The sequence below is a fragment of the Channa argus genome, chromosome 4, assembly GCF_033026475.1.
Source record: "Channa argus isolate prfri chromosome 4, Channa argus male v1.0, whole genome shotgun sequence".
In the NCBI taxonomy this organism is placed as follows: domain Eukaryota; kingdom Metazoa; phylum Chordata; class Actinopteri; order Anabantiformes; family Channidae; genus Channa; species Channa argus.
In genome coordinates this window covers 1,267,600-1,291,916 of record NC_090200.1, presented here as the reverse complement: position 1 = coordinate 1,291,916, position 24,317 = coordinate 1,267,600, and the positions used below count along the sequence as shown (strand labels likewise).

Below are 24,317 nucleotides of genomic sequence, written 5' to 3'. Positions count from 1 at the left end.
CTAAAGACCAACAAAGGCAGATAAAATCAGTGCGGACTAAGAGAGGAGGGCTCCTGGCTGACCTTTGACCTCTGCAGCCACAGAAGCATGAAACTAATGTTACCCTCCTCATCTGGATAGAACGCAGTCCAGCTCTGCAACAAGTAGGTACAACACAAACCCACACTGCAAACGCACACATACATCTGGATACTGGACCGTTCTCTTCATTTCCTGATAACATGTCACAGTCAGTTCACACAAACCCGTCACCTGAACGAAGACTAAACGTGCTTCACAAAGAAACAGCTGACCAGCATTTTGCCAACATTTGTATGAGTGCAGACCACAGTCATTTAGTGTCTGACTGATCTTAGGGTTTAATGTGTGAAGCACAGATCTGCAACAGAGCTCCAAACTCACCATGACCGAAAAGGATTCCTGTCTGTACAAACTACGTACAACACAACTTGGTCGACCGACCGGCTCCACTTACATGAACAGATTTAAAGCAAACAAACAGAAGATACATAAGCACTGTACGGTGTAACACAAACCGCTTTTAGCTTCTATTTGTTTAACTTTTGGAAAACAAAGTAAAACTAACTGGCCGTTAGCAGCTCCTGTTTACAGTATATCAAGTCTTACAAACTGTGGCAGTTTGTCATTCGTGTTTCATGTCCGTGTGGTAAATAGAGCAGCTCCCTGATCCACTAATTAACAGCAGATACCTCCCAAAAATAACAAAATCTGATGGCTGATGGTTGTAAAATGTATTTTCATGTGGAGCTGATGCATCTGCTCATCATGAGCGTTTGCTGCTATTCCTCCATCTCTGCTCTAAGAAGCCGGTTACGAGCCAGGAGGTCGCTGTGGTGTAATCTGATTGGATTAGCCCTGAAACCTGGAGCTGACCTAAGCTGACAGCACGTGTTCAGGCCAGCTAGTCTACGGACCTTTAGGCTTTTTGCCAGGAATACAATCTGACTAATTGAACCTGCAGAAGTTTACACCACAAAAGAAACTGAGAGATTTATCAAACCTCAGCCTCCTGATGAATTCATTTGAAGGGTGGGAAAGGAAATCATGGAAGTTTTGGCTTTGCACCTGCAGCATTCAGTTAAAGTTTAAATGAAAGAAATGAGAAGGGAGAAGTAAAAATAATGTGTAAAGTTTTTAAAATAAAATTTTTGTTAAACTAAAATGGACGAAAGACTGTGACAATAAATTGCATAAGAGAAAAATCTTCAAGCTGCTGTTTATTTTCACCTCCACCAATGCAGCTGCAGAAGGCGGATCGCCTTCTCTTTGCCCACGTAACCATGGGTGACGATGCCTGCGGCGTGTTGAGGAATGGCAACTGCGAAGCGGCGCGCCAGACCAGCGACATCACCTTTAGCGCCAACATAAACCCCGCCCCTGGCCTGCGCAGGAAACACCTGTTGTGGAAAAACGCCGTCAGAAACATCATTGATCAGCATCACCTGTACTCGCTGAGGCTCGCCGGAGGCCTTGAAAGAGGAAGGCACCGCATCGTCGTCACCGACGCCTACATCGCTGACATCAACAGGTAGAGTCAGTGACGTCAGACTTTTTGGAAAACATTTTCTTTATCTCGTCACTTGGCCTTTCAAAGTCAGAGCTGTATTCCCTCTGTGTTGTCTTGCAGTCAGATTCGCAATAAGGCTTCTCGGGGAGGACTTTGGCAGAAACGACGCTCGTCAGCAGCTCGAATCCACCCGATGACACCGAGGGTCACTGTGCCTCCACGGGCAAAACACAACTCGCTTAGTGAGACTGACTTCTTCAAGTCGTGTGGGTCAACGATTCGAGGCGTCTTCATTCCTACACTGCAACACACATTTAAGTAAATGTACTCAAAACACAAGACACAGTTAGGTTTTTTTAAACCTTTGAATAATGAAATGACTTTGTGACTTATACGGTTAATAACAGATCTGGATGCTCTTTGTATAAAGTATATATGATTCAGTTATTATTGATTAATACAATAGTTGAGTCACAAATCTTTAGTTTCAAACCAAAATTTCTCCTTAATCACAAACATTAACATTAATACTTTCTCAACTTTTGTTGGTTAAAATTGTATTTATTCACTCACTATTAATAAGAATAGGTCATGGTTTCATATCAGGTTGTTATTTTTAAGCTAATAGATTTATTTACAATATTTGAGACCATTTCTATAGGTGGTTTTCTAAACTTTAAAACTCCTGCAATGTCAAAAGATCTAAATTTTATTCATATCTTCAAAAGTGTATATTTTTAAAAATGTGTTTCTTAGTGAATATTCACGTGTTTATTATGTTCAATGAAAATACACAGTGAAGTAACAGTAACACATTTTTTACACCAAAACCACTTTAAAATGTCTTTTTTATTGATTTGATCTTGTTTCAGGTCTCAGGACCTGGAGCAGCTGTATCAGCAGTTTTCCTCCGGCCAGAGACGAACTTCACTGGTTGTCACCAACGTCATCGACATCCTGACCCGACTCCTCATCTCTCTGCTGACGTGGCCGCCTGGCTGGGGGGGGGTCGCCTGTGATTGGCTGACCGGGCTCGCTGTCATCCTGTGTGTGGCGATCTGTCTGGCTCTGACCAGGAGGGAGGTGATGTCATCGCCACAGTGGCTGAGGTGTGCGAGGGGATGACACCTGAATTCAAATTTTCAGTCTTTGTTTTAAACAAATGTACTTGTACTTAAGTAGGATTGCGGATTTGGGCCGTACTTGTAGTTTTAATTCAGTACAGCTTCGTGTCTCTCTGTCAGGTACCTGTCACTGGTGAGCTGGTTGTCTCAGACCGTCCAGGTGATGGTCGGTATTTTCTCTTGGGCTGAGAGCGATCACTCTTGGTACGTCTTCTTCACCTTGTTCTCCACCTACACCCTGCTGCCCCTCCCCCTACTCTGGTCCATTGTTGCCGGGGCAACCACCTCCACCCTGCATCTGCTGGTGGACGTCTTCTGTCACTACGGCGACCGCACCTTCATCAGAAAGGTTCCTTAAATGGGCTTCTTTCTTTGGCTTTCTCTCTATAAAAGAATAAAATATTCCACGTCAATCTTTGATAACGTCAGAATTTATTTTGTCATATTGCGCGTGTATATATGCGTTACCTGTCCAGGTGTTGTCGAAGGCCTTGCTTTACCTGGCTATGAACACAGCGGGTCTGTTCATCCACTACCTGTCGGACCGGACTCAGAGACATGCCTTTTTGGAGACCAGACGCTGTATAGAGGGACGAGTCCGACTGGAGAGAGAGAATCGAAGACAGGTAGAGAAACACTGTCTTATTTCTACACTTGTTAAAACAACGCTATGAATTTATACATTGAAGTGAAACTTGGTTAAAGTGACCAAATTACAGCAGCACAAACCAAATAATATTCAGTGTAGTTTAAGCGACATTGAAACGTAGCAAATCGTCAACTCGTGTTTGCATTTTAAACCATTGTCTTGTGTCCAGGAGCGTCTGGTGATGTCCATCCTGCCTCGTTTTCTGGTTCTGGAGATGATCAGTGACATGGCCACTGTGGATGAATATCTGCTGCCTCAGCAGTTTCACAAGATCTACATCCACCACTACAAAGACGTCAGGTAGATATCCCGACATTATCAGAGACTCTCTGTAGGAAAATCTGTATGTTTGCACATCAGTTAGTAAGTCTATCAGCAATGTGTTGTCAGGTCTCTGTTTTTCTGCCCCCTTGTGGCCAAAAAACAGTTAAAGCAGCTTTAAAGTTCAACCAAGTGGCTCTTTCTGCAATATTCAAAATCCACTTTACCAAGTATGACCACTATTTAGCGGTGATTGTAATCACACTTTTCAACATTTCCCTCTTCACAGCATCCTGTTTGCGGACATCATCGGCTTCACTTCCCTCTCATTGGTTCTGTCGGCTCAGGAACTCGTTAAAACTCTCAATGAACTCTTTGGTCAATTTGATAAGCTGGCTGAGGTCAGAGCATCGTTTGATTGGTAGTTTTATGTTTTGGTTTAAGTTAATTATCAGTTGTTTAAACATTCTGTGCCTTTTTAGATTTGCTTGGTTATTTCTCTGTTCTAACTTTTTCTGTCTTTTGTTTTTCTAATACAAAATGTTTAGTATTTAAGTAAATTAGAGTTAACGAAAATGCTTCATTTTAAATTAATATTTAGATTTAGATTTATGTTGGATTAGATTGCTGCATTATTGGTGTTTCTTACTACATCCTGTCAGATTTTTTTCCCTCACTTTATAACAAATTATTGTTTGGTTTGTGTCTTTTTTGTATTTCCTTCTGTGTGTTCAGGAGCATCAGTGTTTGCGCATAAAGATCCTGGGGGACTGTTATTACTGTGTATCAGGAGTCCCTGAGCCTCAGAGAGCACACGCTCGCTGCTGTGTGGAGATGGGGCTCAGTATGATCAACACTATACGGTGAAGACACACACTAATAAAACACACTACGTTTACGTGAGGCTTCACAGTAATGTACCGTGTGGCGGGTTGCAGGTATGTTCGGCGGGAGCTGCAACAGGAGCTGGACATGAGGATCGGTGTCCACTCTGGTTCGGTTCTGTGTGGGGTGTTGGGACTTCAAAAGTGGCAGTTTGACATCTGGAGTTGGGACGTGGATATTGCCAACAGTCTGGAGGCTGCAGGAGTGCCAGGGTCCGACACATTCACACATTCATAAGCTTCTATGAGCATAGAATAGTGCAGAGTATAGAAATAAACTCTTTGACTGAAACAAGTTCAAAAACCTCCAACGGTGCTGAGGACGTTTCCGACTCCTAATTTTGTCTCCTCAGGCGGATTCATATCTCTCGGGCGACTCTGGACTGTCTGGGGGGGATTTATGAGACAGAGGAGGGGCATGGCCAGGAACGCAACGAGTTTCTTCGGAAACACAACATCGACACGTACCTGATCCGCCCAGCACTGCGGGAGGAGACTGAGCCCCCGAGAGCGAGGCGTCCCAGTTATGACGAGATGGCGACTTGGAGCGCCGAGCTGCCGTTCGGAGACATTCTGGGAATGAATTTTGTGAGCAGCTCAGAAACTTTTCTGACACGAATCTCAAACTCTGCGGACTTTTTGACCTTTTATATTCTCCCTCCACGTAGATCCTTGCCACCTTCACTAATGGCTCTCTGACCCAGCTGCCCAATCACATCGCGGCTCAGCGCTCAGGGTCGCGGGAAGTCAACAAGAGGATTTGTGAGGCCATGGAGGTTCGGAGCAGCGAGCGAATGAGAAAGGAGCACATCACCTCCTTCACTCAGGTGTTCAAGGACTCACACATGGAGGGAAAGGTAATGCCTGGACTTGCCATAAGGGGCAGGGTGTTTTTTAAGGTGTAGCAGGCAGTTGGGAGACAATCAATCATTCTTTTTTTGTCCCTCAGTACTCCCAAATGAGAGACGAACTCTTCAAGTCCAACATGGTTTGTTCTTTCATCTTGCTGCTGTTACTGATGGCTGTCCAAGTGCTAATCCCCTCCCCCAGGTACACGTGTGTCTACCTAAGTAAAGCAAATGAAGCTAGAACTTTTCAACCTTCCAGCTTCAAGACCTCCCCCATTCACTCTCTGTTCAGGTTGTGTCCCATGATTGTTCAGTTCGTAATCAGCGGCAGCATTTACATCCTGCTCCTCATACTGAGTCTGGGGGAGGAGTTTAAGCATTGCCCTGCCCCTCTTCAGTCGCTCTGCTGCTGGATTCACGAAACCAAGAGTGCCCGCACGCTTCTCACGCTCACTGCCATCACTGTCAACTTTGGCGTTGCCTCCTCGGACATCGTAAGTCTTCGTGAACCTTTTTGTATTTGTCACTGAAAACAATATAGCATCTTCTGGTGGTTACACTGGGTTTTTTTTTTCGACTTACAGATGATTTGTAACAGTTTTAGTTCTGAGATTGTTTCCTTTGGTCTTTCTCCTCCCTTCAGCTGTGGTGCACTTCCTCAGAAGCATCCCCCGCCTCCACCTGGCCTGACATCGACATCTGTACACATCCAGAGGTGAGAGTAACAGAAGCATTCAAATACCAGCTAAGCATTTTGACTTTGACCGTGATGTAACTGACGTGCTTTCTGGTGAATAGTACATGGTGCTGAGCGGTGTGGTTGCCACGGTTACCTGCGCAGTGTTCCTCAGGTTGAGCTGTGTGCTGAAGCTGGCTGTGCTCCTCCTGGCTGCTGCCCTCTACACCTACCTCATAGAGACACACAGGTGATGTCAGTAATAAACCTTCAACGCCCTTAAAACTGAAACCAACAAAATCACAATTTAACCTCATTGTTTGTCTCACAGATCACATCACTTGTGCAGGAAAGGAGTTTGTGTCGTTCTCATGGTGATGTTTGTGGTGGCTGTCCTTTACAACAGCAGACAGGTGACTTCAGCTGCTTCCACTGGCTTGTCCTTCTTATTTCTAATGGACTTCTACTGTTATGAGTTTGGTGCCACTGACTAATAGATCGTTTCACTGTGTTCTTTTTTTGTGTTTCTGCTGCGTTCTTCTTCTCTGGTAGCTGGAGGCAACGGCCCGCCTCGACTTCCTGTGGCGCCTCCAAGCAAGGAAGGAGGTGGAGGACATGAAGGAGCTGAGGGAGCACAACGAGTGTCTGCTGCTCAACATCCTGCCCGCCCACGTCGCACAGCACTTCCTGGAGAGAGAGCGCCACAATGAGGTACGCTCACCGGTCCAAAGCGTGAGCTTTACGAGATGTTCCCACACGCAGCTGCAAAAGTGTGGGCAGCAGCTGCCCATTCGTTGATAGAAAAACCGGCCGTGCAGCTGAGCACCACCCGCTGTATGTGTTTGTGTGTGTTTTTTAGCAATTGTACTCCCAGACGTACGAGCGGGTTGGCGTCCTCTTTGCCTCTCTGCCGGGTTTCTCCGACTTCTATGAGCGGAAGGAGCTCGTTCATCAGCACGTGGAGTGCCTCCGACTCCTCAACCACATCATCACTGACTTTGATGAGGTTGACATACAGAAACACACACTGCTCTACAACACATTCCTTTGGGTTTATTGCTCAAAATCAGGTTTTTTTTGTATCATACACACGGATTCACAATCCTCGTTGGTCCTACCTTGAGAACACTAAACCAAATTACCAAAGCACAGATAAAATAGCTAAAATGAACTGCATCTTCAGCACCTACAAAAGCAAAGTTTTACCAATTTTATTGCTTTAAGTGGGACTTTAATTTGTAAAGGACTATTTTATACTGTAGTGTTGGTAGTTGTACTTTTTCCTGTGCTGTAAATTATTTCCCTACACAAACAAGAACAAACTTTCCTTTTGTTCTACACAGCTGTTGGATGAATGTTATTTCCAGGAAGTGGAGAAGATTAAAACCATTGGCAGCTCATACATGGCAGCTTCCGGTCTTTCTCCTGACAGACAGGTTAGTAGCTATTACTAACCTGTACTTACGTGTGTTTGGTGTGTACTTCGTTGATTAAAATGCCAGAATGGTGATATTAAGTATCCAAATCATGAAAAGGCAAAGATTAAATCTGTTCTTTGTTATTGTGTGTGTGCTCAGGAGTGTGAGGATGACTGGCATCACCTCAGTGAGTTGGTGCTGTTTGCTCTGGCCATGCAGGAAACACTCAAACACATCAACACACACACAGGAAACAACTTCCAGCTTCGAGTTGGTACGTGCAGCTTTTTTTACACGGATACGTTTTTTAAAAGCTTTAAAATGTATAAATGTGTATGTAGAATACAGTGTTTTTAGGTATTAAGTAGCTACTATTTAAGTTTTGCGTTTTAAAAATTTTGACAGGTTTTGTGAAATAATTTTTCACAAAACCAAAAACAAATTTTCGTTGGAAAATCTAAATGTCAGTGTTTTACACCACTCTCCAAATAGGAACCTTTTTCTCTGAATGATGTTTCTGCAAGAAAGATTTGCTCATTAATGTGTTAAAATTCATTAAATTAAAGCTCCCAGCATGTCACCTGTGACCTCTGACATCGTCTCCAGGTATCGCTCACGGCCCAGTGATCGCAGGTGTGATTGGTGCCACCAAACCTCAGTACGACATCTGGGGGGCGACGGTGAACATGGCGAGCAGGATGGAGAGTACTGGAGTCAGTGGAAAGATACAGGTGAGGACACCTGTCTGTGAAGGTTATCATTTGTTTTTTGTTTTTTTTAAAAACCTCCTTCATTAACCTCTTTAGGTCCCCGAGTCCACCAGCTGTATTCTGGTTGAGCGTGGCTTCCTACGGCAGCTGAGAGGGAACATATATGTCAAAGGCATCAGTGAACTCCACGGAAAGGTGACACATACATTTTATTGGTGTAGCTTACAAACCCTCACGTCAATAAAATTGCATAGCAACAAATACATCAAATAAAAACTATAAAACTTCTTGTGAATATGAGATTTGCATAAATATATTAAAAATGTCATTAAATTGAGGAAACTATTACAAACTCTGTATTTAATGAGGAAAAACAAAGGTTGCTAAACATTTTTTGCCCTGAATAGGAAGGAGGAAGGATTCTACATAAAAACACATATACTCCAATAATATATATAAATATAAGCAACAAAGAAATGTAGAACAAAACAGAACTACAGCATGTAAATATATGCAATTTTTATGAGCATACAAGATATAAATGCACAAAAAAATTTCCCAGGTTCGTACATATTTCGTGAGCAATCGGGATGAACGATCCAGCTTCGTGGAGCGTGGTGGTGGGCGAGGCTTCAATCTGAACAGGAACACACTGGGAGCTGTGGTTTACAGTCTGGTTCAGGCCAGAAAGAGAGAGAAACTGAGGGAGGAGAATGGAGGGTTCCACCTGGTGGAGGCGTCGTAGGAGGACGGAGGATGGAAGGGTGCGACATGTTTACCTGAGGCAGGTGTGAACACACTGACTGAGAGCAGAGGATACAAACGAAGCTGAATTTGCATCATGTGTTTATGTTTTGGAAATGTAACTGTGAGTGTGTTTTCAGTTGCTGCTAATGAAGAAAAAGAGTATTTATTAATGGATTTTGTCTTGTTTTTCTTTGAATTACTCACGTTGGAGCAGTAAGCTGTTCAGATGTGACATAGGAAAAGTGCAATTTTAGCTGCAGCACAAAATGTGGAGAGAAACTGTTCAAATTAGTTTGAAAACTGCAAATTTTGCAGCTCATACAGAAACATGTCTCATTCACATCACACAGACTCATAACCTCCTATTAAAAACATCTATTCTTCTTTATGCTGATGATGTTCTGTTTTATATGGGAGAAGGTTTTAGTAAATTAAGTGAAATTTGCTTGATTTGCTTGTTACCACACACTTGGAATTTCCTTACTGATTATTCACTGTGAGCTTTTCTACTCTGCTGTTTTCTCCTTTGCTAACTTGATCAAGAAAATGTATACAACATTTATACTTTATGTTGTTGGTGGTACTGGGATCATTTCTTCTGTTCTTTAGGAAAAACGTAGAAATGCAGTAAACCGATTAGTGTTTCTTATAAAACGGAGCTTAATAAAAACATGAAGGCAGAGTCCCTCAACTAATAAACTACTACAAAAATCTGTTATTTCTAAAGTAATATTTTTTGTTTAACTGTGACCAAGGCAACTTTCCTACATGTGAAATGTACTTGCTATTGAAACTCTCTTCGATTTTTACATGTATTTAGATTTATTTAAGTTATAATTCTGAGAGGAGTGGTTAGCACTGCCGCCTCACAACTAGAAGGTCCCCGGTTTGAATCCCTGACCCGCTGCAGCCTTTCTGTGTGGACTTTGCATGTTCTCCCCGTGCTTGTGATGGTTTCCTCCTGTTGCCTCCCACAGTCCAAACACATGCATGTTAGGTTCATTGGTGACGCTAATATGTCCATAGGTGTTAAGTGAGTGCAAGGGGTTGTCTGTCTGTCTATGTCTCTCTGTGTTGAGACTGGACACCTGTCCAGGGGGGACCCTGCCTCTCGCCCTATGACACCTGGGACAGGCTCCAGCATGAGGGTTTGCAGTCTGACTCCCCCTGGCCAGATGTTGACGTGAAATCCCAAGCCAGGTCCCAGCAAAAACTGGGGAGGGACATCATGGCCACAGGACCCAGTGTGGTGATCCTGAACATATAGGATAAGCTGAAAGATGACAGGAGGAGAATTCGCTCCTTGTCTTTGTTAGCTACTGTCCTGGTTGTTTCCCAGCTATTGCTGCAGTACCCACCAGTTGACTACCTGGATCAGCCGTGTTCAGCCAGTCAGAAGCTGGAGGAAACCAATTCACTGCAACCCCCCCGCCCCCGAAGGCGGAATAGTGGGAAAACAGGCAGTCCACAACAGTTTTTAAATACTTTCCATTTCAGTCTGGGTTCCATGAACTCATTCATCTCTTTCTCCCGCAGACAGAAAACCAAGTGAATCAAATCGGTTGAGATCACATGAATCGCTGATCCAGCCGACACTAATGTGATGTATTCAGATCCCCCACAGACAGAAAGCTCCTATAACTGACGCTGCCCTTTCTTACTGCCGTTAGCTTAGAGTCAATTGGGTTGGGATGCAGAAGGCTGCAGGTTCAAATCCCACCCCACTAGGTGTGGCCTCGCCCGGCCACCAAGGGCCACCCTGGTGCCAGTCCCGAGCCCCGACAAAAATGGGAGGGTTGCAACAGGAAGGGCATCCAAAAACTCCAGAAATCAATGTGCACAATGTGTTCTGCTGTGGCAATCAATATTTGCAACGTTAGTTAGTCCCATCAATTGTTTTATCACTTAGTATGTGAAATAAAATAATCTTATTTAAATAATTTAATATCATTTATCATTGTATTTTTATTATTAATACAGTTTTGGAGTTAATAATTATTGTTGTTGTAGCCTGTACCAGAATGTTGTTTATTGTTTATTTTCACATTTGTTGAGTGGCATTGACCTCCAGGTGGGCGTCTACCTGTGAATCATTAGCCTCATCAGGTGTGTCGGCTTCGGCTGGGGTCAAAGCTCACTTCTGTAAAAGCTACTGTATGTCACTGCTCCTGGATGTCACTTCCGTGAAATCATTTCCCTTCTTCAGTGTTTAATACAAACTTCATCAATTAATTAATTTTATTTATCCTCGACTTTAGCGATTGAATAATTGAGCTTCAGGGAAGTCTCCGTGATGTTGTGGCACCCGAACGCATCATCGCATTCGGTTTGACGGGGGGGGTCAAACAACGTTTCTTTTGGGGGGGGGGGGGGGGGGCGGTTTTGATGGTCACACCTCCCTACGGAGGGTTCTGTGTCGGAGCCGCGACAGTCCCGATCATTGGGGACAGACGTCATGGAGAGGACGCACAAGACCGGCAACATGAGAAACATGAGGGGGACTGTGGACGACGCTGAGACCCGGTTCGGGTCCGGATCGGACGAGCTCATCTTCTTCGTTAACGGGAAGAAGGTAAAATAATGAAATGCATTTCTGTTCGTCCCTGTATCATGTCCAAACATTTTCCTGGAATTTTTTTCTCATCTGATTTTAAGTTTTAACCATAATTATTATTAAATCACTAAATAAAACGAGCTCATTGTCATATGTCGTGTATGATATGATAAATTCCCAATAACTTATTTTAATATTACTGTATTTATTTACTGTAATTCATGGTGTTTTATACCGTAATGACCTAATGATGATGCGCAGCTGGATTAGTCGTGTTACACTACAAATACACAACGGTCGCTGCTATAAACTGCTCAGTAGCGTTTAATTGAAAGAGACATAAAATGAAGTAGGAGCATCATATAAGAACAAAGGAAAACAAAAGTTGCGGGGAAAATCAGTTAAGTAATGTATAAAAAGCCAGTTGTATGTTAGTGCTCAGGAAATACAAAGTTTTGCCCCAGAACCAACCAATTTATGGAAAGAATGCTGTTTTTATGTGCTTAAACTTCACATTAATGCTTAAAATATATTGTTTTGGTTTGTTTTTTATTTAAGTGGCTTCAAGGCCCCAAACCAATGTGTAATCTTTGCTGGATGCATCCAGTTTTCTGTCTCTATTATCAGCAGAATAATGAAATAGAAACCGTTATTTCTGCTCCCATTCTGTACGATCACGTCTCAGTTTCTGATCGATCATTACTGTAATTCTTTACGTTTTCTCCTGCAGGTTGTTGAGACGAATGCAGATCCTGAGACGACTCTGTTGACATATCTGAGGAGGAAATGTACACTCATACGCACCAAACACACACTCGTGCATTGGTGTCACATGCAGGATTTTTACGAATGTTATGGATCTGACAAACCTTATCATCAGTGCCACAAAGCTTTTACTGCTTCTTTTATTGAGGCTGTTCTCTTTGACATTTGTTTCAGTGGAGACATTTGTCATTACAGATACAACAATCACTACAAAACACAAAGAGGTTTACATTTAGATAGAAATGTGAAAAATTCATTGTTCATTATGTTCATCATTTATCTTGAAAGGCTTAAAAGCTTCTGTGCAGCGTTGCACGTAACGTATGGAAAATATGTGTTTTTAAAAAATAGAGTTTGGTTTGTTGGTTTGCGACAGGCCGAGTGAGGTCAGTGACCGTGTCTGAGATGACAATCACTGGAACAAAGTCCAAATAAACTTTAGAGAAAGTTTGTGACCACTCTGCTCAAAACAGAAGAAATTTAGTATAAATCCAAAATGATGTTGAGTCCTGAGATGATTCAGGATTCAGTGCAGAGCTCCCTCCTGGTTTTTCCCTTTTGCAGGACTCGAGAATAAAAGATACCCTGTGATTTTTATGGAGCTGCAGATAAATGTTCTTGCTGACTGGCAGGTTTGAATCATATCAGAGATCAGGTCAATGCTTATTAAAGTTTATCTAACTGTAGCAAACATGCTGCTCTGGAGCCTTTTGAAGGGCCCCAGAGACCAAGTCAGCGACCTACTCAAAGCCCCCAAAGCTGCATCAGTAGACAGTGAGGACAGAGAAGGGCTTTAAAATGTTCCATGGTTTGTGGAAGAGGGCTTTGGCCCCTTAAGCAGGTTTTGTGAGTCTGGGAACCTCCTTAAGAACCTCTGGCCAAGGGTGAACTTATAGAGATCAGAGAAACCCTTAAAGATGTTCATGTAGTCTCATTAACAACTCCCAGGGGTCTGTCTGTAGACCTGATAATAACTCGTGTACGACTTCCTGGATTCCATGTAGACTCTAGAACCTCCTCAACTGACTTTCAGGTGTCCACATCAACTTGTGACCTGATGAGTCCAATTGGTCCATCTCAAGTGAATGGGACTTCACAGGTGTTGTAGACTTAAAAGTGACTCAGCACAGACAACTTGTCTTTTATTACAATGTACAGTAAATGTAACCAGTTGAGCCTTTATCAATCTGCAGGTCAGTGTGTTTTGAAGCGTGACCGGACTCACTGATTCCATCAATCATTAAGTGAATTCAATGTAAACTGTATTGGTTTTCAGTGGGTTTGACAGGAACCAAGCTGGGTTGTGCTGAAGGCGGCTGTGGGGCCTGTACCGTCATGCTGTCCAGATACCAAACACACACTCAACGGCTGCTGTATCCTCTGTGTCTGTGTATTTATACCCAGCTGAATACTTTTAAACCCATTTCACAACTGATCAACAGTCCTTAACTCTGTGCAGTCATTATGCTGTCAACGCCTGCCTCGCCCCCCTCTGCTCGCTACACCTGGTCGCCGTGACGACCGTGGAGGGCATCGGTAGTGTGGCCAGAAAACTACACCCTGTTCAGGTACAACTGAACAGTAAAAATCATCAATTAACATTTTAGTCATGTGCCTTGGTAAAGTTTGGCCACTAGAGGGCGGAAAACAAGCGAAATATATTTTTACTGTTCACAGGTGAAAAAAGTAAGTAAGAACAAAGCTCATTATTTATCTGTGGACACTGGTTTCATTTGTTCATTTTGCTTTTGTGTGTTCAGGAGCGAATAGCAAAGGCCCACGGCTCTCAGTGTGGTTTCTGTACCCCGGGAATCGTCATGTCCATGTACGCTCTGCTGAGAAACAACCCCACACCAAAAATGTCTGACATGGAGGAGGCTTTTCAAGGTACCTCATGTAGACATGGAATTATGGAATATGAAATTTTACCTGGTGTAAATTTTACACAGTATAAGGAAAAATGACGTCAGCACCAAACTGACAACGGTGAGAAAATGTTCTGTTTCACCAGGAAATCTGTGTCGCTGCACTGGATACAGACCAATACTGGAGGCATACAAAACCTTTACTGTGGTGAGAGCATACCCATGTCCAATCATTGTCTTTATATGCACACAACAAATCACAGCAAATCCCACATCATGTTTACCTGCACAGACATTTACGCTGCGACTGTTGATAGTCATGGATGAACCTGATCCAAACCTTGGTTGGTTTCTTCAATCCCCTTCTTGAATATTGATGTCAGGTTGGTGGGATCTTTCTTCCAGGAGGGGGGGTGCTGTGGTGGCAGAGGGCAGGGAAAAGGCTGCTGTATGACCAACGGGAACAGAGCTGAGGAAACCTCGGAAGAAGATGCCACTGTGAGTTTTATTGCAACGATACTATTTTAAAAGAAATTTAAAAAAAAGTTTTCATCTTAAAAGACTGTGTTTTTCAGGACGCTACATCACTGTTTAATGCAGCCGACTTTACGCCCTTTGACCCCACACAGGAGCTCATCTTCCCTCCTGAACTCATGGTACGCAACAAAAACCAAAAAGCCTAAACACAATTTTAAGTTTAAGAAAGGTTTGTTCCTAAAACCGCTTTCACATGCAATATGAGGAAGGAGCTTATGTTTACCGTTACTCATCTGTAACATTATAATAAGAACTGAGCTGCTGTACTTTCTAAGTTGTTCGTTTTGGCATCACCGTGTTATTTTATATTTACTTTTTCTTTTTGGTTCTATGTGGCTTTTTCTAAAAAATTACAGTTCCTTGTCCTCCGAAAATGAAAACAAAGAAAAGTAATTTAGGGAAAATGTAAGAACAGTGTAATAAATTGTTATATAGTATATAATAGAACATCATCAGCATAGAGCAGTATCCGCAGTGTGAGTTGTAGCAAAAATCAAAATTTCTACGAGTTGGAACTCAGTCAAATCCGAACACAAACTTGTTGCATGATATTAAATGTGCCTTACACTCCTCCCATTTCCTTCCTTTCTGTCTTATTCTCTTTACTTCTTTCCTTCCTCCCACCTAGTCTCTAACCAAAGGTCAGAGGGCATGTTCACTGCGTTTCTGTGGTGAACGGGTGATGTGGCTGCAGCCCCACAGCTTGGATGAGTTTCTGGATCTCAAATGGAAACATCCAGATGCTCGTGTGGTGGTGGGAAACACTGAAGTGGGTGAGTCTGTCACACACAAACACACATGTTCATTCATTCATTTATAAGTTCACTCATTTATTCACTCGGTGAGTGTTTTCAGGTATTGAGGTGAAGTTTAAGAACATGGTGTACCCGGTCATCCTGGCTCCGGCCTTCATCTCTGAGCTGAGCACAGTGACTCACACTGAGGATGGTGAGTAACCATACTGATGCTACTACTGCAACAAGTACTGATGATACTGCTACTAATGCAGTCTTCTGAATTGACGGACAGAGATCATTAACAGTTTCACAATTTTTAGCTTCTTGACGGTACATATTTTACTATGGATGATATAGTTTCTCTGACAATGAATACTATGAAAACTCTGTGTGTTCAGGTATAGTGTTTGGTGCAGCGTGTACTCTCAGCCACATGGGGGCAGTCCTGAGGCAAGCAGTGGAGACTCTTCCTCCTCGTCAGACTGAAGTCTTCCTCGCTGTCCTGGAACAACTGCGCTGGTTTGCTGGACAGCAGATACGCAATGTAGCCGTGAGTCTCACACTGCTATAAATGAATTGATCGCATTCATTCAGTGAAGATATCAACTGCACTGCACTCAGATATGAAACCAAGCACAAATTTCTTTGGCAGTTCAGTTTTTGAAATATGAACCTTTTCCAGGATAAATACAGAGCCACCAGGAAGTGGGAACGTTGGCAAAAGGTGCATAGAGGGAAGTTCAGACAGTTGCCAGAAAGGACACAGTGTATGATTAACGAGGGCTCTAAATGTGCAGGGCTTTTCCAGTACATACATGGAGCCTTTAGGGTGGTTTGAGCATCCTGGGACAGTTATGCTTTTCTGAGTAATGAGAAGTAGCCTAGTGGTCAGTTCTGAAAAATATAGAACAGTGGTTAGTTTGGGGGACCTGGAAATACAAATAAATTTAGTAAAATACTGGATCATTTGACAAGAGAAAGGATTCAAGAGTGGAGCTTCTCATGTAGATGCACAGAGCCTTTATTAGGAGATAAACTTCGAGGGCCCACAGAGAGCTAAGCCTTTTGACTTTCCAGCAAATATACAACTGCTTTGTGTAGGTCAGAAAACCTGGAAAAGTACCAGATAGTTGAGGCATACTGGAAATATTTGCTTGGATGTGTGGTCCCCCAGGAAATACACAAAGCCACTTAAGCTGTAACTGATAAAGAGTTTGAAAGCTGCTCATTTGTTTAAGTTAGTTTACAGGACATAGAAAATGGCTCACATCTTGGTCTAGTTCACAAAACCTCACTGAAGAAAATCATCATGTTGTGCTGCTTTATTCACCGTGTGTTACATTCAGGCCGTGGGTGGAAACATCATGACTGCGAGCCCCATATCAGACCTCAACCCTGTTTTTATGGCGGCCGGATGCAAACTCACACTGATGGACAAAGGTAACACACACACATGGGATCATGCAAGCTGGTTAATATTCCAGGATTTTTTTTTTGTAAGTCATGCTAAACACACATTTAATTAAATACAGTAAATACAAATCGGCTCCTAAATGCCCGATGACATTCAAGTCAGAGTGTGACTTTTATTTTGAAAGCAGCTATTGATGGTAATAAAGTCAGTTCATTCACAACAGTATAACCGGCCATGAAATGGCACAGTCACAGTGTATTTACTGGCTCCATATTTGTACAAATTACCTTTATTCCACAGTCATGCATATCGTCAAACTTCTAAGTCGGTTTCTGGCTATAAAGACTGATTATTTTAGGTTATATCACAAGTAGAGCAAAAGAAACACAGAAAAATCATGTGCTGGTATTTTAGTTCATCTTTGACTTTTAAAATCAACGCTTTGGTTCGTTGACCCTATATTTTATGAAAATGTAGTTTACCACCGTAACAATTTGTGATCCAGATTGAAATCAAACCAATCAAACCAAAGATCCACCTCATCAACTCCAAGCTGACAGATCAATATTTAGCAACTAACAGCCAACACATACAAAATGTGAGTTGTTAACACCACCAATGCCACCAGTGAAGAACAATTATTTCAGTTTGACTGAAGGGTTGAGCGGTGAGTAACAGGTTCCCCAAAGTTCCACATTGTAGTTTTAATATAAAATCTTAACTGTGACCTCTGACAGTTGCCTCCTGTGTCTCCCTGTTCCTGTGTCAGATGGCAGTCGTGTGGTTCATATGGACGACAGTTTCTTCACAGGTTATAGGAAGACAGTTGTGCGACCACAGGAGATCCTCTCGTCCATAGAGATCCCATACAGCAAGAAGGTAGATACAGTACAGCATCACTCCACTAACTGCTTTCACCTAGCAATAACTCTCACTTACCATGGTCAGTTACCTAACAACCACTGACATAGAACTGTAGTCGTTACTGTTCAGACTGATTGTGGTGTTTCCTTCTTTCTTCTTGTCAGACTCAGTTCATCTCCGCCTTCAAACAGTCGCCTCGTCGGGAGGATGACATCAGCATTGTCACTGCGGCAATGAGCGTCACTTTCACTGCAGGTACGAACCTTGTAGAGGACTTGAGACTGAGCTATGGCGGCATGGCAGCGACTACGGTGATGGCCAAGAAGACGGCAAACAGACTGCTAGGAAGGTAAGACTCAAACAGAGTATGGACTCAAGGACCAGACGAAGGTGTAACTCTTTCTCTGTGGTGTCATCCAGGTGTTGGGGGAAGGAGCTTCTGCAGGAGGCTTGCTCCTCACTGGCTGATGAGATGACCCTTGACCCTTCTGTGCCAGGCGGCATGGTGACATACAGGCGAACGCTGACCCTCTGCCTCTTCTACAAGTTCTACCTGACAGTACTGCAGAAGCTTAGACAGCAGGTAACCAGCTTTCTGAAAAACTACTTTTATACGCTTCTTTTCTTTGGCACAAATAATTTGAGATGAACTGCAACAGAAATCACATAAATGTCCCTCTATTTAGAGCAAAAACAAAATACTGTTTCAAATCTTTCCTCTCAGGGTATATTAGTGGAGGATATCCCATCAGACCATCTGAGTGCTACAGAGATTTTCCATCCAGAGACTCCCTCCAGTGTTCAGATCTACCAGGTAAACAACAGTTTAAATGTTTAAATCTACAGACCTGGGTTAGCAAGTTGTAGTTTCAATATTTAATAATTTTATTAATATAATTGTATCTTTTAATATATTAGTTTTTTCAGAGGTTCAAATTTATTTTAGTACTTTTTATCAGGTTTATGCACCAGTTTAAGTGACTTGTTTTACCAGTTAAACCAGTTTTTGCACTTCCCCTCCAGGCCGTGCCAAAAGGGCAGAGTCAGGACGACGTGGTGGGCCGTCCCACGATGCACCTGTCGGCTCTGAAACAGGCGACTGGCGAGGCTGTTTATTGCGACGACATGCCGCTGTTCGAGAACGAACTCTACTTGTCGCTCGTCACCAGCAGCAAAGCTCACGCTCGTATTTTGTAAGGCTCCGACCTAAACCCAAACACATACCTGTACACATCGGTCTGGTCTAACCCAGGTGTGTGTTGTAGATCCATAGACACCTCAGCGGCAGAGCATATGCCTGGTGTCGTCTGCTGTGTGTTTGCTGAGGACATCCCCGGCAGCAACGCCACTGGAACTATTGTATACGATGAGACCGTCCTTGCCAGCCACCAGGTGCGTTGTTTTTGTTTTGGTTCGACTAATCAGGTTCATGACCAGACAAATGATATTTCACTCCTCCTCGTCTTAGGTTACCTGTGTGGGTCACATCATCGGCGCTGTGGTGGCCGACACTCAGCTTCACGCTCAGAGAGCCGCCAAAGCTGTGAAGGTCCAGTACAAAGAGCTTCAGCCTGTCATCACGATCCAGGTGAGAACACCTGCACCTGGATAACACCTCAAAAAATGTTAAGTACTGCATTTAGAATAATCCAGTGACAAGCATCTGTATATTTGGCAAGGGGGGGGCTGGTGGCTCATTGGTAGAGCATTGGGTTGGGATGCAGAAGGCAGCCGGTTGTTGCCGGTCCCAAGGCCGGATAAAATGGGAGGGTTGTGGCAGGAAGGGCATCGAGTGTAAAAAGTCATTCCAAATCAACGTGCGGAACATGTTCTGCTGTGGCGACCCCTGACGGGACAGACCGAAAGCCGTTGACCTTTTGAAGCGTATGTATATTTGGCGGTACATAAAAGAAGCTAACGCTCTGTTCCCATGGCAACACAATACTTCTGTTTACATCTTTTTACTTCCTGATTGGAGATGAAAGAGGCCTTACAGCTCTACCTCTTTACATACTGAATGCCAGCTCCCTTTCTTTTCCTAAACAAAAGAATGAAATTAAAAAACTAATTATTATAATTATATAATATATTTATATCATAAGTATGAAATAAAAATAATTATTGTTCTAATTGACAGGAGGCCATCGCCGCACAGTCATTCTTTCAGCCAATCAGAACCATCCAGAAGGGGGACCTAGAGGCGGGGTTTAAACAAGCTGACCACATCCTGGAGGGTAGGACTGTCTGCCTGACTGTGATTTCCTCCTGACTCCAGCTGATCGTGTATTGATTACTGATCACTGAATGTCTGTCAGGTGAGATGCACATCGGAGGTCAGGAACATTTCTACCTGGAGACAAATGTGACTCTGGCCGTTCCCCGAGGAGAAGATGGAGAGATGGAGCTGTTCGTTTCCACTCAGTCTGCCTCCAAAACACAGGCAATGAATCCACTACCATCCTGCATTATACTACTGTGTCTGCTGCTTCAACTACTACTTATAATATCGCATCTTTTAAGTCTGACTCTATCTGCTGCTGTTTGTAGTGTTGTTGTTGTCGTCTGTGTACAAAAGCTTGTATGTCCATCACTCCTTTAGTCTTTGGTGGCAAAGGCTCTGGGCGTCCCTGCTAACAGGGTGGTGGTCCGGGTGAAGAGGATGGGTGGAGGCTTTGGAGGAAAGGAGAGCCGAACCACGGTGTTATCCACTGTGGTCGCCGTGGCAGCAAACAAGTAAATCAATCGCTCCCTGAACTTAAAATCTTAAACCGAAATCTTAAAAGTTCTTAAAAAATTGTTCTGCATTTATGTTTCAGGCTAAAGAGACCTGTCAGGTGCATGTTGGACAGGGATGAGGACATGTTGATCACTGGAGGAAGACACCCATTCTATGGGAAATACAAAGTAGGAGGGAAGACGGAGAAGTACCAACACTTGTAACAACTGCACTTACATGATAAACGTGGTATATTTAGTTAGTTTTTTTGTCCTGGTCCCATTTGTTCTTTGTCAGGTTGGTTTTCTAAACAGTGGTAAAGTTGTGGCTCTGGATGTGTCATACTACAGTAATGCCGGAAACTCCACAGACCTCTCTCTGTCAGTGAGTGTTTATTATTTCCAATGAAGTCATTCTGAATTACACTATATGCTGATGATGTACTTATTTCGACCTGTGTTCTGTGGAGATCTTGGAGCGCGCTCTGTTCCACATGGAGAACTCGTACAGCGTGGCAAACATTCGTGGCCGGGGCTTCATGTGCTGTACCAACCTGCCTTCCAACACTGCCTTCAGGGGCTTTGGGGGGCCACAAGGCATGCTGATCGCTGAGAACTGGATGACTGACGTGGCCCAGAGTCTGGGCAGGTCGGCCGAGGAGGTCTGTGGAGGACTAAAGTCAGATGTGATGAACAGGCTCTATTATGGTTGGAAAACAGTGACAATCAGTGTTTTTCTGCAGGTGCGACGGTTGAACCTGTATGTGGAAGGACAATCAACGCCCTACAACCAGGTCTTGGATCAGTTTACTTTGGACCGGTGCTGGGATGAATGCCTGACACGGACTGCATACCAACAACGCAGAGCAGCTGTTGACCTCTACAACAGGTACATTCATCTTAGATAATGTTTCTAAAGCCTAATGTTGGGTGCAACAGGTAATGAATGAACTTTTGCTGCATTTTCTGTTTTAGAGACAACCGGTGGACCAAACGAGGCCTCGCCATCATCCCCACCAAGTTTGGCATAAGCTTCACTGCCGCGTTTCTCAACCAGGTCTTTAAAACAACGACTAAGAAACTGTTTGTAATAGTTACAAAAAACCTCTAAATGTGGATGGTTCCGTGTTCTGGTGTGTCTTCAGGCTGGAGCCCTGGTTCACATCTACACAGATGGTTCAGTGTTGTTGACTCATGGTGGGACAGAGATGGGACAGGGACTTCACACCAAGATGGTTCAGGTACAGGACCTTACAATCAGTCTTTTTCAGAAATGTTTTGTTTGATGTCCCCAACCCTTTTACCTTTTTCTGTATATTAAACAGCACCATCCACTGGTGTCACAGTCTCGCTGTCACGCTTGGCTGCAATTAGTCAGGGGGTTTAAATTTGGGGATTTGGCTGATCAGGGTTTACTTGTCACTTCAAAATCTGCAATCATGATCACGATGTGCTGTAGTTATTTTGCAGATAAACTAATAAAGCATTGACGGACTGTGTATTTTCCAGGTTGCCAGCAGGGTTCTGGGCATCCCCTACTCAAAGATCCACATCTCAGAGACCAGCACCAACACGGTCCCCAACACCAGCCCCACCGCTGCGTCGGCCTCCTCTGATCTCAACGGAGCCGCCGTGCAGAATGCCTGTGAGATCCTGGTAAAACGTCTGGAGCCGTACAAGGCCAAGAATCCCAAAGGATCATGGGAGGACTGGGTAAGCAGAAGCAGTAATTAAGGTAATGTATAGAGAAAGTGATGTTTACGTCACAACGTTGGGGACACGGTTCCTAAAGTAGATGTAGCTCTTTTATTGTCAGTATTTCCCCCTCGTTTTCAGGTGACAGAAGCTTACTTCGACAGAGTCAGCCTCAGTGCAAACGGATTTTACAAGTGAGTTCACAGAGTGAGTAAATATTTTAGTATCTCCTGGTTCCCGACATACATTTAGCATTTCTTGTTTCTTCTCAGGACTCCGGATCTTGGCTATGACTTTGACTCAAACACTGGCCGCGCGTTCAACTACTTCAGCTACGGAGTGGCGTGTTCAGAGGTGGAGATCGACTGTCTGACCGGACATCACAAGGTCCCTACAAACTAATTTAAATGGATAATCAAACAGAAAATGGCGTATTAAGTTTTCCTTTGAATTCCAGCTGTGGGTATAAAACATTATCCCAAGAGGAACAATGTTAGGCCATCTTTTCTTCACAATTAAATGTATATAATCTGATGGGGCGGCTGTAGCTCAGTTGGTAAAGGGAGACGTCCACGGACCACAGGGTCAGTGGTTCGACTGGCTATATGTCGAAGTGTCTCTGGGCAAGACACTGAACCCCTAACAGCCCATTCCCCTCCCCAGCTGTGCAGTGCCGGTCCAAGCCCGGTAGAAATTGGGGAGGGTTGCGTCAGGAAGGGCATCTGGTGTAAAACTGTGCCAAATCAACATGCGGACAATGATCCGTTGTGGCGACTCTGAACTCACGGGATAAACTGAAAGGACAAAAAAAAAAAAAAAAGTATATAATCCGATGTTATGACAACCATTTCAGGCCTTTTCAGTCACAGTCGGATTATATGTATATAAATATATATTTGTATTGTATTTTGACATACAGAACCTGAGCACCACCATAGTGATGGATGTCGGCCGTAGCCTCAATCCAGCTATAGACATTGGACAGGTGAGCTGATCAGTCAATCACTCGGTCATTAAGTTCAAATAAAATTGAATTAAAAACCACTTAATTAAAAATTAAGTGTAAACCTCTGGACCTTTTTATTTTGATTTGAAGAAATGTTTCGTTACTTTCACCCTTATATTAAAATGCTCTCTGTGTCTCTTCAGGTGGAGGGAGGCTTCATGCAGGGCCTGGGCCTCTTCACCCTGGAGGAGCTTCATTACTCCCCCCAGGGCATCCTTCTCACTCGGGGTCCAGGTTCATACAAGATCCCAGCTTTTGGTGACATTCCCACTCAGCTCAGTGTCTCGCTGCTCCGGGATGCACCAAACAACAAGGCCATCTTCGCCTCCAAGGTTTTACCACATGCCACCCGTTCGACTCACACTGATCCAAAAGGACTGGAACTTAGAGTTTGTGCATTTTTCTACAGGCTGTGGGTGAGCCTCCACTTTTCCTGGCGTCGTCTGTTTTCTATGCCATCAAAGATGCCATCAGTGCTGCCCGGGCGGAGTCTGGCATCAGCGGGCCGTTCAGGCTGGACAGCCCCGCCTCCGCCGAGAGGATTCGTAATGCCTGCATCGACCAGTTCACCAAAATGGTACCAAAGCTTCCAATATTACTCAAAACTTTTCTAATAAAACTTAAAAAATAAAATAAAATTAAAGTGCTGGCACAGATGATTAAATATAACACCCGACATTTCTTCATTTCAGAATGTATTATCTTTATCGAAACATTTGCTCTGTTTCAGTGTCCTCCCGCCGAACCTGGAACCTTCACCCCTTGGTCTGTACAAGTCTAAGTGATGGAGATTGTTCATCACTGTGAATGTGTAAAACTACAGAAACACAATGAGCCACTTTCTAGCTGCACATTTCAGCCAGTAACTGACCTTCAGCCACAGTTAAAGATGCGGTGTTTGGACTGTAGCTATTGTTAGGACATATTTGATGTCCAGTAGTATAAACATACATTATGTACTGTATCAATAGCACTCAATGCTGTAAAACCGAAACAGGAAACAGTTTTATGGTCAGTGGAGCGAGTAACAGTGTATTTTTTCCATAGAGGACTCAGGGAATAAAACATTATGTCTTCACTCATTCTTCACTCATACAGAATCGATGGTGTTGAGCAAATATAAAAACAAAACAAATGTACTGATTGTTTGAAGTGATTGGTGCTGTATGTTCACTTCCAGTAATTCTATACATAAAAAAAGAAGAAAGTGTTAAAAGTGTCAGTTTTGTTTGTAGTCACAGTCATATAAAAGGTACTGGCCTGGATGAATGAAATAAATCATGATCATGACAGGCCTGACTTTCTCTTCCTTTATTTCTG

General features: G+C 43.4%; 2 protein-coding genes across 4 annotated transcripts; both read left to right on the top strand.

The window, feature by feature from the left end:
- Positions 1 to 7: 7 nt before the first annotated feature.
- Positions 8 to 9,558, top strand: si:ch211-132f19.7 (adenylate cyclase type 8). Of its 2 annotated transcripts, XM_067500990.1 has the most exons (24): positions 8 to 143; positions 1,263 to 1,549; positions 1,649 to 1,846; positions 2,401 to 2,637; positions 2,773 to 3,001; positions 3,129 to 3,278; positions 3,471 to 3,601; positions 3,852 to 3,963; positions 4,298 to 4,425; positions 4,501 to 4,659; positions 4,800 to 5,034; positions 5,115 to 5,303; positions 5,396 to 5,496; positions 5,587 to 5,788; positions 5,938 to 6,009; positions 6,093 to 6,220; positions 6,302 to 6,383; positions 6,523 to 6,681; positions 6,830 to 6,976; positions 7,314 to 7,406; positions 7,548 to 7,662; positions 7,995 to 8,119; positions 8,195 to 8,293; positions 8,661 to 9,558. In XM_067500990.1, the coding sequence occupies exons 2-24, from the start codon at positions 1,302 to 1,304 to the stop codon at positions 8,841 to 8,843; spliced, it is 3,522 nt and encodes a 1,173-aa protein (XP_067357091.1). In that variant the 5' UTR covers positions 8 to 143; positions 1,263 to 1,301; the 3' UTR covers positions 8,844 to 9,558. The 2 variants fall into 2 exon arrangements, with proteins under 2 accessions (XP_067357091.1, XP_067357092.1); XM_067500991.1 differs by lacking the exon at positions 6,830 to 6,976.
- A 1,700-nt stretch (positions 9,559 to 11,258) lies between these two features.
- On the top strand, positions 11,259 to 24,289 carry xdh (xanthine dehydrogenase). Of its 2 annotated transcripts, XM_067500946.1 has the most exons (35): positions 11,259 to 11,417; positions 12,130 to 12,187; positions 13,441 to 13,537; positions 13,624 to 13,732; positions 13,925 to 14,051; positions 14,176 to 14,237; positions 14,435 to 14,527; positions 14,605 to 14,685; positions 15,195 to 15,339; positions 15,422 to 15,514; positions 15,702 to 15,853; positions 16,650 to 16,743; positions 17,487 to 17,596; positions 17,746 to 17,930; positions 18,002 to 18,164; positions 18,306 to 18,395; positions 18,605 to 18,774; positions 18,847 to 18,973; positions 19,050 to 19,169; positions 19,719 to 19,815; positions 19,897 to 20,021; positions 20,181 to 20,314; positions 20,398 to 20,485; positions 20,595 to 20,681; positions 20,767 to 20,958; positions 21,040 to 21,185; positions 21,272 to 21,353; positions 21,442 to 21,537; positions 21,806 to 22,009; positions 22,133 to 22,185; positions 22,264 to 22,378; positions 22,911 to 22,976; positions 23,141 to 23,329; positions 23,407 to 23,574; positions 23,728 to 24,289. In XM_067500946.1, the coding sequence occupies exons 1-35, from the start codon at positions 11,301 to 11,303 to the stop codon at positions 23,776 to 23,778; spliced, it is 4,086 nt and encodes a 1,361-aa protein (XP_067357047.1). In that variant the 5' UTR covers positions 11,259 to 11,300; the 3' UTR covers positions 23,779 to 24,289. The 2 variants fall into 2 exon arrangements, 1 of the variants encoding a protein (XP_067357047.1); XR_010914147.1 differs by lacking the exons at positions 22,911 to 22,976; positions 23,141 to 23,329; positions 23,407 to 23,574; positions 23,728 to 24,289 and having other exon boundaries at positions 21,806 to 22,031; positions 22,264 to 22,349.
- The last annotated feature ends 28 nt before the right edge of the window (positions 24,290 to 24,317 follow it).